The sequence below is a fragment of the Limulus polyphemus genome, unplaced genomic scaffold (genome assembly GCF_000517525.1).
Source record: "Limulus polyphemus unplaced genomic scaffold, Limulus_polyphemus-2.1.2 Scaffold3020, whole genome shotgun sequence".
NCBI classification, from domain to species: Eukaryota; Metazoa; Arthropoda; class Merostomata; order Xiphosura; family Limulidae; genus Limulus; species Limulus polyphemus.
The window spans coordinates 134,167-147,784 of NW_013668630.1; the positions used below are offsets into that span (position 1 = coordinate 134,167).

Below are 13,618 nucleotides of genomic sequence, written 5' to 3' on the forward strand. Positions count from 1 at the left end.
ATTAAACATGCTTTACCTTAGTTTAGCATGTTTAATATTAAAGTGTAGTTATCACATCACAGTATTACCTTAGTTTCATGTTTAATATTAAAGTGTGGTTATCACATCACAGTGTCACAGTGTTACCTTAGTTTAGATTAAAGTGTAGTTATCACATCACAGTGTTACCTTAGTTTATTAAACATGCTAAACTAAGGTAACACTGTGATGTGATAACCACACTTTACACCAGCTATCTGATCTTCTCTACACATTAATCTACCCAACTTTCATTAAACATGGACCAGCTATCTGATCTTCTCTACACACGAATCTACCCAACTTTCATTAAACATGGACCAGCTATCTGATCTTCTCTACACACGAATCTACCCAACTTTCATTAAACATGGACCAGCTATCTGATCTTCTCTACACACGAATCTACCCAACTTTCATTAAACATGGACCAGCTATCTGATCTTCTCTACACATTAATCTACCCAACTTTCATTAAACATGGACCAGCTATCTGATCTTCTCTACAATTCAACTGAAGGTGGAAAAATATCTCACCTGCTGCTCAGGATAAAACACACCAGTTATCTGAATTACAACATTCAGAGTGCTCTCCATGTTGTCTACTGTCTTGGTACTTTCTTTGATTGGCTAGAAATAATGTTTGGAAAACACTGTAACTTAGATAAAAATGCAAATTTATAATGAATTATTTAAGATTTTTAAAACTTCATAAACTTATTATTACTTCATTGATTTAACTTTCAAGATAATAACAGTAGATAAATATTACAGTATTGCAATGTTTAAACATCAATAAAATTACAATATATGGATAAGCATTCTATTAGGCATTCTTTGCAGGTTGCATTACCACCTAAAGGAAACAAATATGCTTTGTATTCTACTAGTTATGAATAAGTTTACTAAGTTTGGAAGAGTAATATCAACTGATCATGAACAGACTGACTAATCAGTCTGTTCATGATCAGTTGATATTACTCTTCCAAACTTAAGTTTGGAAGAGTAATATCAACTGACCATGAACAGACTGATTAAGTTTGGAAGAGTAATATCAACTGACCATGAACAGACTGATTAAGTTTGGAAGAGTAATATCAACTGATCATGAACAGACTGGCTAAGTTTCGAAGACAAATCAATCAAAATACATCTTTAAATATAAAATAAATCAAAGATGAATTTACAGCAATTTAGCAAGTCACAAGACAGAGTACAGGAAATAAGGATTTAATAGTTAGCATTTTATAGCTTTACAAAGATTAAGTGACATTCTGTATGCTTTAGAGTGTCAAAAGTCTGTTATACAGTTAACTCGTACTTAATTATACCTAAAAATTTACTTATTTACTTTGTAATATTCTTAAAATTATTTCAACTCATTAAACCTAACATATTCTTGGAGATCATAGTTCTATTTACTATTCATCTTCTTTAGAGCATAAAAATCATTGAAGTATATACAACTACTACCAATGCTGTAAGTGTAACTACCAGTTTGGCCACCAATTTTGATTTCATTCCTTTAAGTTGCATGCTTAATTTATGTATGTGTGGACCAAATGTGACATGTAATTATGGGCTGTAAAGATCTGGTTGGTTGTTTTTTGGGGATTTTGGTGCAAAGCAATGTGGCTGTTGGCACAAAACCACCGATGTAAAATAAAACGAAAAGTAAAAAGACAAGTTAAAAATGAAACAATGCTCAAAAATTAGGTAAAAATCTAAATAGAAGTAAAAAGGCAATGCCTCGCAAAAAGACACAATCAAGTTGGACAGCGTCACCATCACCAATGACACCATCCAATGTCAGGAGTAATCCCTTAGAAAATACGTCTAAAATGGTGCTGCTACTCACAATTGTAACGACGGCACGAAAGTAAAATGTGGGCAATTGAGACTTGACTGTCACAAAGGCCACACATTGGTGGATTATTGCCATATAAAAGAAAACGATGGGTTAGAATACTGTCACCAATGCATAGCCCGTTGATCCTTTTGGAAACTAGACAGCCAAACAACAACAGTATGTTTGTTCTGGAAAAGCTTGTTATGAATTTGCTCAACCCAAATCAACTACCACCTGGCATAAAGCCACACCCTGATCATAGAACCATAGTCCATATATGGGACAGTCACAGATGTGAAAACACCAGAGCAGATGGACTTAGCTTCAGTGTCAGCAAGCTCATTCCTGCAAATACCAACATGGCCAGGTATCCAGAAAAACTGGATAGAAATAGAAGACAGTGAAAAGTGGGCCAGTCATTTCTCAATATCGACAAGAACAAGGTGAGTACTTCCATTAAGCGATTCCATGGCCAGTAGAGATCTAAGAGAGTCAGTGTAAATAGTACAGTTAGTGTACTGCTTAGCTTTTACGTGATCCAAGGCAAAAGAAATGGCATACAACTCGGCAGTGAACACAGAAACTGTAGAGGGGATCCTGTGAGCAACCACTAAGCCACAACAAACAATGGCAGAACCCATAGAGTCACCTGATTTCAAACCATCTGTAAAAATGAGAACAGAAAAATGGTTTGAAAAATGTTTGGCAAACAGAAGACAGTACTTCCCATCAGGAGTATCCACCTTCCTCAGCTAACTTAAAGAAGGGTCACAGATGGGGATGGTAATGAGCCATAGTGGGATGGACTGATCATTGGATTCAGCAACATCATCCAATGATTGACCCAATTCAGCCAGCAGTGCTTGGATACGAAGACCAAAAAGAGGAATGGCAGACCATCTATTCTGAAAGAGCACAGCCCACAGAGGAAGGAGAAGAAAGACACAACCCCAAGTGGGATGCTGTGGGAAGGATTGAAGCTTGGTAGCATATTGCAAAGAAAGTTGCAAATGGTGGAGGTGAAGAGGAGGTTCATGGGACTCAGTCTACAGACTCTGGACCAGCTAAGTGAAGAAAGCCCCATGCAGAGCTGAATCAAAGATGGTGTACAGGGTCCAACATCTTCAAGGCAGAGGGCCTGACAGAACTATAGACCAGAGACTCATAGTCCAGCTTAGAACATATGAAGGCACAACAGACATTCAACATAAAACATTGATCCGCTCGCCAAGAGGTGGAAGAGAGGACACGGAGGATATTCAGTGCCCTTGTACACTTGACACAAAGCTTCTTGATGTGAGTAATGAAAGTAAGCTTATGATCAAAGATAAGCCCCAAGAACTTTGCCTCAGGAACCACAGGAAGAACACCACCACCGAGACAGAGCTCAGGATCAGGGTGTAAATGCCACTGGTAACAAAAATGAATGTGAACGGTTTTAGAGGAAGAGAAGGTAAAACCATTTGCTGTGGTCCACTTCAATAAGTGAGTGAGGACAGTCTGAAGCTGCTGCTCTATAAACCTCATGTTCGACAACTGACAAGAAATGTGGAAGTTGTCAATATAGAGGCCATTTGCAGCAGTAGGAGGAAGTTGGTGAGTGATAGCATTAATCTTAATACTGAATCCTTCCCAAAATATTACAGAGACAGCTAGTCAAAGCAATTAGACAATTATTAGAAGGAATCTTAGGATCCTTCCCAAAACCTTACAGAGACAGATAGAATGATCAGCTACTTGAAATATATGATCAGTTACTGCTTCCACGCAGTCATTGAAAATGGAAGACTAATGACAGGAGAATCAAGTTCGAGAGAGCAGTGAAGGAGATCCAGTCAGCATGCTCCAACATGGCACTCAGTTTCTGTGGCATTGACCACAGCCAATCTCCCTCAAAATGATGGGGAAATTATCAGTCCCGTGGCCACTGTCAACCCTCCAAGAAAAATGAGAAAAAAAGTGAAGAGGAACAGATAAATAGATCAATAGCAGTAAAAGACTGACTAAGTGTATAAAAATAGGTAAAAGAACCAGTAATGAAGAGAGAAAGGGTGTGATCTGAGAGCATACGCTCCACAGAACTGGGAGACTTTAATGGACACAATCCTCTCTGGGGTGATGCTGATGGGATGGGCTCAATGAAAAAGGGATATGGCAACTGTTCTACGAGAGCATCAAGGTCTGATTGATCATAAGTATCTCCTGAAAACAGGTAAAGAGAACAAACAGTGATGGTTAGATCCACAGAGATACAAATGGTCCCAGCCTCCAGGGACATATAAAGTGGCACAAACAAGGTGGGTATATGCTGGTCAATCAGCAGTGCCACACCTCCATGAACTTAACCATCATACAAACTGTCATTCCTATGCAAGGAAAAGTGCAGAAAAGTGTCTGTATTAGCAGGCCAAAGGAATGTCTCTTACAAGGAGACACACATAGGATGATAGGAATCAATCAAAGCCTGAATGTCATTCAAATTAGAATGAAAACACTGACAGTTATACTGTATCAAAGTGGCCATTTTCATTGAGGTGGAGAAGAACCCTTCTGTTTGTGACCACAATGTTTTTCTTTAGTAGAAAGAGGTCTGTCGATCTCCATGGAACCTGCCCTGGGTCGATTAGGCAAATCTCTGTCAGAAGAAGAAGACACCAGTGACTGACACAGTGATGGTCCAGTTGATACTTGCAGGCATTATGGTCTTTGCCTCCATGACGAGCATACGTCAAAGAACCAGGAATATAATGTTGTACCTTACATTTAAGATAATCTGCCTTGACAGTGGTAGGCAGACATGGCGATGTAAACAACAATACAAGAACAATAGTGGGCAGCATAATTCCATCTTTACGAGTGGAGATACATTGCACAGCAGAGACTCCTTCACTGGAGAAACCAGCGAGGATCTCTAACTTGGGGATGTTTCTTAAATCCCTCTCAACAATAACTCCTCATGAGAAATTCATGGGGACTAAGCTCAATAGGTATATCCTCAATGGTCTTTGATTTCAGGAGAAGTTTGCTGTGTTTTAATGTAGTTGTTTCCACCAAGACGTCCCCAGAATATAGCTTCTTAACTGACCTCAGAGAGCCAGCAAACCCCTCTAATCCCTTCTGAATAAAAAAAAAGGGAGACATTTGCCCTAAAAGTTTGTTAGATAAGAAATACAGGATGAGAAAATGAGGTACAGGTGAATATTAGGGTGGTGACTGCTGTTCAGAGACTTCCAAACATGGTCGCTTTCCTATCAATGAGTTTTTTTTAGGTCACTGGGTGCAGGATCCATACAAAATAGAGAACCTTCAGTGCCAACTGACCCCCATCCACCATGGAGTCCTACAAGGGGACACACTACAAAGCTAAAGTAGAGCACTGTAGAGACACCAGGGTTTTGAGGGCACTATACCAAAACACCAGCGTCAGCACCTGTTGAGAACGTCTAACACTGGTAATAAGTTGACCCTAGCCCAACAATACCAGCCAACTGACCCTGGAGGAGCCACTCCAAGCCCACCTGTCTACAGGAATTCAAAGCCAAGGTGGTTTGTCAAAGTGCCACTGATATAAACTGACCCATCAATGACACCCCTCAACCACCATGATCCTCTCCTCCCCTTCACAGGATGCCACACAAAGCAAACACATAGGTGGATGTTCAGATCCCAGAGGAGGTAAACTGAAGATACAGAACCTTCCATGGGAGGTCCCCTCACCATGTACAGGAATCCACCTCAAGGGTTGTAAAGATCTATCAATGTACCAAATCTGAAAAAAAATCCATAAAAGTTAAGTACCTTCCATGGGAGGTCCCCTCACCATGTACAGGAATCCACCTCAAGGGTTGTAAAGATCTATCAATGTACCAAATCTGAAAAAAATCCATAAAAGTTAAGTACCTTCCATGGGAGGTCCCCTTACCATGTACAGGAATCCACCTCAAGGGTTGTAAAGATCTATCAGTGTACCAAATCTGAAAAAAATCGATAAAAGTTGAGTATGATTTTCTATCAAATAAAGTTTCCTCACTTTTGGTGTGAAGTAAAAAAAAAGGAAGAATTTCAATCAAAATTGGAAATTTTATATTTTATGTATTTCAGAAAGGATTGCCTTGAAATTTGTATGTGAAATAAGGGTCCAGTAAAGCACATACACTGAAAATATGTGATAGTTTGGATTACCACAGGCCGAGCTACAGAAAGTGGAAAATTTCTAAACTATCACTGCTGATAACAACACACAATGTGTCCTGCAGGTTGTTTTGGCTGCATAACACAGTACTGTGTGTCTTGATTATGGTAAATTAAGTAACTACAGTGAATTACTTTTGATTTGTTTCCAAATAAATTTAAACATTTCAAGAAAAACAAGGCTTTTTTTCTTCTGGAAAATGTGGTAAAACATCAACAAGATTACTCTGATTTTTTAACACTTCATTCAGAACAGGAAACATTAAACTTAGCAAACTAATTCTTTAGATACAAAAGAAGTACTACAAAATATATACTTACAGCAGTAAACGGATTAACAACCGAGTCATCACAATGCAGGTAGTAGGATAATACATCTGTTTCAAATAAAGATTCCACAAGAAGTAAGTAAAACAATGTAATAAATAGAATAATAAATTGTAGGAAAACCAAGATAAAAACATAAATGTACAAAACATAAGAACTATGTGTAGGAATGTATATATATTTTAATTATACAGATTGTAAAGACTATTAACAACATCTCAGCTCAAGTTTCAAACCTATAAAATTGAATATTAAGCCTTGCAATTAATAACCAACTCTGCTAAAGTTCTAAACCTACAAGATTTGAATAATAAGCTTTGCCATTAACAACCATTTAAGTTAAAGTTCTAAACCTACAAGATTTGAATATTAAGCTTTGCCATTAACAACCATCTAAGTTAAAGTTCTAAACCTACAAGGTTTGAATAGTAAGCTTTGCCATTAACAACCATCTAAGTTAAAGTTCTAAACCTGCAAGATTTGCTAATTAAACTTTATCATTAACAACCACCTCTGCTAAAGTTCTAAACCTACAAGATTTGAATAGTAAGCTTTGCCATTACCAACCATTTAAGTTAAAGTTCTAAATCTACAAGATTTGCTAATTAATTTTTGCCATTACCAATACTCTCAGTTAAAGTTCTAAATCTACAAGATTTGCTAATTAAACTTTATCATTAACAACCAACTCTGCTAAAGTTCTAAACCTACAAGATTTGCTAATTAAACTTTATCATTAACAACCAACTCTGCTAAAGTTCTAAACCTACAAGATTTGAATAATAAGCTTTGTCATTACCAACCATTTAAGTTAAAGTTCTAAATCTACAAGATTTGCTAATTAATCTTTGCCATTACCAATACTCTCAGTTAAAGTTCTAAACCTAAAAGATTTGAATAGTAAGCTTTGTTATCAACAACCAGCTCTGCTAAAGTTCTAAACCTAAAAGATTTGAATATTAAGCTTTGTTATCAACAACCAGCTCTGCTAAAGTTCTAAACCTACAAGATTTGAATAGTAAGCTTTGCCATTAACAACCATCTAAGTTAAAGTTCTAAACCTGCAAGATTTGCTAATTAAACTTTATCATTAACAACCAACTCTGCTAAAGTTCTAAACCTATAAGATTTGAATAATAAGCTTTGCCATTACCAACCATCTAAGTTGAAGTTCTAAGCCTACAAGATTTGATAATTATGCCTTCTCATCAAAAATTAGCTTAGTTATAGTATTATCAATTTTTTCAACACAGAATAGTTTTCATTTTTATAATCACAACCTATTTAGAGAAAATGTTTCTATGAAATAAAAAAAACAATAAATTATCAATTTGTAAAACAGACATAATACCATTTATAGTGATAAAAATATACTTTCCTTATATCAGTTGTTTAATATACAATACCCAGCCAAAGGTATTTAAACAAAGTATCTGAACACCCGATCAACATTCAACACATCCCACTCAGCATGCTCTACAAAATATCTGAACATTCCTCGAACACTTGAGAGGGCCGATCATTAAGCATGCCCTATAAAATACCCAAACACTCATTCACCACTTGACATGTCCCACTCAGCATGCTCTACAAAATATCTGAACATTTCTCGAACACTTGAGAGGGCCGATCATTAAGCATGCCCTATAAAATACCCAAACACCCCTTCACCACTTGACATGTTCCACTCAGCATGCCCTATAAAATACCCAAACACTCATTCACCACTTGACGTGTCCCACTCAGCATGCTCTACAAAGTACTTGGACACCACTTGAACACTTGACATGTCCCACTCAACATGCTCTACAAAGTACTTGGACACCACTTGAACACTTGACATGTCCCACTCAACATGCTCTACAAAGTACTTGGACACCACTTGAACACTTTACATGTCCCACTCAACATGCTCTACAAAGTACTTGGACATCACTTGAACACTTGACATGTCCCACTCAACATGCTCTAGAAAATATCTCAATATTTTAAATAAAGACATACACTTAATAGATATTTTAGTAATGTTTACAGCTGTGAAAGATGACAAAACACTAAATGAATATAAGAGAAACAGAAAATATTGTAAGACTTACAACGTGTGTAGAATAACTTTAGCTGAAATAATTGCAATGTTTGGTTTATTTTAATATGCATCAACATCTAAGAAAAGTCAATCTAGCCTAAAGTGATGCCAAAACACAATTTCTGGAATTGTGAAAAAATTTTTAAATTCATCTTTAGAACAAATTAACAATGCTTTACTACATTCAATGTAGCCACATGAGAATAGACACCATCTATGAGGCCTAAAGAGGGTGTTCTCCATGAATGTGTATGAGTTGGATAGACTGAGAAAAAATAAGACTTTGCTCAGCATCACTTTGCTTAATTCAAATCTTAATGGCTGGTTGTGACTTTCACAAAGGAACGAGAGTCATCTGCCCAGTTTTGAAGTGTTGGACAAACTTCAGTAGTTTAATGATTCAACCAAGCAAACTGTAGTGAATAGTTAGTAGCATGGGCTGTATCCTGTATAGTGTATAATCTACAAAGTGCCTGCTTGTTTAAAATGTTACAGATGTCAAAAGATTTACATGATTACATTCAGGAGCCATGGAAGTATCACAGAAAGCAGGAAAATGTATTTATAAAACACCTAAAATGTGGATTAAAACAGAATAAAAATATGCCACAATGTTCCATTTGAGAATGTTCATTAGCTGGGACCAAATGTGTCATGTTTTATTCTATTTTTAGCTGTTTTATACTCCTAGAAATATTTTAAATGCAGGATATCTCAAAAATGAATGTATAAGAGAATGTGTCGAAACACAAACACTTGTACCTTAATTATATAGAAATTCTTTGGTAGCATCTGGAAGGAACAACATCTCATCCTTCTAGTCATTACCAACCAGCAAATGACACAATTGTTCAAAGTTACAGACCAGAAGTTATATTAACAGTCATTACTCTATGATGATATGTTCAGATACTTTCGGCAGAATAGAGCAAACTGTAGGTCTAATCTAACATCTGCCAAAAAACTTTAGTTTAAAAAATATGTGTATTAAGGAAGTAAAAAAGATAAATAAAGAAATCTATCAATCAAGAGAAATAGTTTTCTTTACATTAGTACTACTTTCCAGAAATGAATGATCATCTTACTGGTATTGATACTTGATTGTGCTTGCTTATACAAGAAGGGTTCTGGATCCACACAGAAGTCAGAGACAGCCTAAAGATAAAGAAGATCAGTAATGAGTTTAGCTTGGTTGTGAACTGAAATCTTTATACTTCTAACACAAAGTTGCCACTGTCTTTCATGCTATGAATTAATTTACTTGAGTGAATAACAGCAAGGGGGTATTATTCTATTGTTACCATATCTCTAAACTTTGTACCTTTCATTTTACTGCTGTAAAAATCTTCATTTCCTACAGAAGTATGTTGGATAGCAGAAACTTTATGATCTGACATTACTAATACTCAAATCCGTACAGTTATTACCATCTGAAACCATTGACAACAATTTTTATGTGTTCCTCTGGACTAGACAGTGAAGGAATTCAACATGTACGTGTCACTACAACATGGAATTCTTACAAACCACAAAAATCCAGGCCTTGCTAAAAATTAATTAATCAGTATGAATTAAGTGTTTAACTGAGATTTTTGAGTATCCAAGTTAGTAACTGACCAGTGACATTTCCCCATCCTAATTAATTGAATTAACCAATGAAACTTAGTTTTCTAATTGACTGCCGCTTGGCCCCCTATAAATAAGGCACCCAAAAAACTGCAAAACATCAGCACTTGTATGATTTTAACATCATCATGTTTGCTACTAACATCAATTCCAAGAAGAGAAAATCATACAAAATTCATGGTTTCTGCCATTTATTGGCTGAATGGGATGTGAATGAACATGTTGTGAACCCATGTTATGTAGCAGTTTCACAGGACATCATTATAACGCACCTCACTTATAACAATGTCCAATGATATGGATCCTGACTTCTGTGTTATAGCGAGGTTCCACTGTATTTACCTTATTTGCCAATCATACCTAATCTGATGTCTTGACAGATGAGAATGTAACTTCAGCCTTTAAAACTATATTAATCTAACATGAAAACATCTTCTAGAACAAACAGAACATCAACAGAAACTATAAACAAAATGTCAGATCTATAGTCTGTTTCTAAGTATTGTAAACTTCCTGAAATAGAAGTACATCCAACATATCATCCTCCTACCTATCTTGGAACCTCAGTATATCTAATACATCATCCCCTACCTATCCTGGAACACAAGTACATCCAACAAATCATCCCCTACCTATCCTGGGATATTATTATATCTAATACATCATTCCCTACCTATCCTGGGATATAATTATATCTAATACATCATTCCCTACCTATCCTGGGATATCATTATATCTAATACATCATTCCCTACCTATCCTGGGATATCATTATATCTAATACATCATTCCCTACCTATCCTAGAACACAAGTACACCCAACACATCACCCCTTACCTATCATAGGACACAAGTACACCCAACACACAATCCCCCTACCTATCCTAGAACACAAGTACACCCAACACATCACCCCTTATCTATCCTAGAACACAAGTACATCCAACACACAATCCCCTACCTATCATAGAATATCAGTACATCCAACACATCACCCCTTATCTATCCTAGAACACAAGTACACCCAACACACAATCCCCCTACCTATCCTAGAACACAAGTACATCCAACACATCACCCCTTACCTATCCTAGAACACAAGTACACCCAACACACAATCCCCTACCTATCCTAGAATATCAGTACATCCAACACACAATCCACTTATATTGGAATAAGAATATACCCAGCACATCACTCCTCAGCTATCCAATAACATCCATATGTATATGTAGGAACCTAGAAATCTCTTTAATATAGATTTCATCTGCTAAACAAACAATAATGAGTTTCTGAAGACAAATGACATGATAATTGTTTGCTACAAAGGCTTGAAAATAAATATTATGTATTAATGTCATATCAGAATTAATTCACAGTAACTCCTATTGACCAAAGAAAAATATCTACTTAAATTTATAAAATTGAACAAATTCTGAACAACAAAAAAGAGCATTAAAAATGAAATTATAAATATTTTAAGCATTAAAAGAAGACAGGTAAGTTTCAAGGTTTCAGAATTAAAATTAATTTTAAACTGGTACTTACCTCTGAAGTACTGAACATTTTCCTTGTTGAGTTTGTCAACGAAACATTGTGGCTACAAATTTTCTAATACCCTTTATGCACAGCAGAACATGCATCACTTACTCATAATTCTCCACTCTTTGTTTCCATGTGACTTGTACAAACATCAGGGGATCTTACATGAGCTCTGCTTTCCTGCCATTACTTTGATTCTCTTATTGACAATCGTGCTGTTCAATTTGCAATAACATTCTTTCTGAAGTAGCTATTTCTGCCATTATTGAAATTTCTATAACTTCTACTACTTATGCAATTGGCCTATAGCATTCTAATATCCCTAGTAAGTATAGTGATCGTGTCTATGCTTAATTTGCATAACATTCTGCATTAACTTTTGCTTTGGATGAAGGTTGATATTTTTGCTCAGGTTTAATTTCCTTCAAAGCCTGCAGAACTGGATTTGTCTGCTAGCCCTAATCCTGATGACATTTCTGAAGGTCTCATTTCTTTTGTCTCAGGTATTTCCATCTTACTATAATGGATGTAGTGTGTATGTCAGTATCTATGTACGTAACCAAAACTCTTGCACCATCTATCGAATTACACCACAAACAAAAATCCATAAATAATTTTACACTTTTGGTATTCAAGATTCAAACAATTAGAAAAATAACTGTGGTATGTGCAACAACTGTTTTTTTGTAATATAACACAATTTCAAATAAAAGTACTCTCCTCACAACAAGAACATGACTTTCACTGGGAATGTACGTGAGGGTTTGATTACATCTCTATTGATGTCATTTTTAAATGTAGTACTGAGAAACTGGAGTTCTTAAGAAACAATTATTTTTTCAATAAACAGTACCACTTTTAACATATAAAAACATTATAGTTTATATCAGTAAAATTTATGAAAATTTTGAGCTCTGTACATTGAATCATTTTGATGCAATGAGTTGCGTTTGACTAAAGAGAACAATCTGAACACTTTTCCCATGAAGTACTTCCCAGAAAAAAATCCATTTTTATAAAATCTTCACTTTTTCTAAATTTTTTTCAATGAGGTATGAATACTATGATTAGTAATTACTAGCACAAATAGCCACCCATAGGGCAACGTTTCTGCTAATTACATTAATTATGAGTATGTAACACATTCTGCAAATGTATGGAGGACATTCAGAAATTTTAATTTGCATGCTTTATTGACAGAATGAGTTAAATTCAGCAAAGAAAGGTTTTTATTATTTCAGAGATCAATCTACCTGATTTGAACAACAAACTTACAACACACAGTCCCAGGTAGAGAGACACAAGAATCCAGCACAGGACCACTGACACAAGCCCCACCACAGCAAAACTGAAATAACAAAAATGTCAAAATAATCTGCTTTAGCTATGTAAGTGTTTTGGTTTATGCTTTGAAGTTTGACTACAAATAAAATAAAACTTTTTAATTTAGTATTTTTAACAAGGTGTGTAAGATTTTTCACAGATAATTTACATACAAAACACAAAACTTTAATAAATGTATAATAAAGAGCAAAGTGATATCTCAAAATATACATATATATATACACAATTTACAATGTGTCACACTAATATGCCAAAGATTAGCATCTACTTATATTAAAACCTAATTATTCAAATAAGCTTCCTTTCTCTACTCACAAAATAAGCAGGCAGCGAGAATGTTGGATGATTCCCCACAACAGAATGAGGCAGAAAAAAATTAAAAGGCACAGGAGAACAATTGTAATCGGCCACCTGAAAAACATTCATTTACACTGTATTACTATATTTTCATCAGACACTAAACGAGGCACTAAAAATCAGAATGAAACCTCATACTGATATGTAAAGCGGAACAAACAAACAACAGTTTAACTATAAGGACTAAAAATTATTTTACCAAATTTATTACAAAAAAACATATGTTAAAACAAATTAGGTTTTCCTTTTTGACAAAAGCCAAATTGATATTTGTACTT

The 13,618-nt window shown here is 35.5% G+C and overlaps 1 protein-coding gene across 2 annotated transcripts in view; it reads right to left on the reverse strand.

The window, feature by feature from the left end:
* LOC106468480 (protein tweety-like) overlaps nt 1–13,618 on the reverse strand; it is a 32,607-nt gene that overhangs the window by 14,970 nt on the left and 4,019 nt on the right. For both annotated transcript variants that reach the window (XR_002612656.1, XM_013928909.2), the window contains exons 2-6: nt 13,299–13,394; nt 12,915–12,987; nt 9,557–9,626; nt 6,380–6,435; nt 556–648 (exon numbers count right to left, since the gene is read on the reverse strand). Coding sequence is in view for 1 of the 2 variants with exons in the window: in XM_013928909.2 (XP_013784363.1) it covers nt 556–648; nt 6,380–6,435; nt 9,557–9,626; nt 12,915–12,987; nt 13,299–13,394 (388 nt within the window). In the remaining variant the exon portion in view is untranslated. The remainder of the gene's footprint in view (nt 1–555; nt 649–6,379; nt 6,436–9,556; nt 9,627–12,914; nt 12,988–13,298; nt 13,395–13,618) is intronic.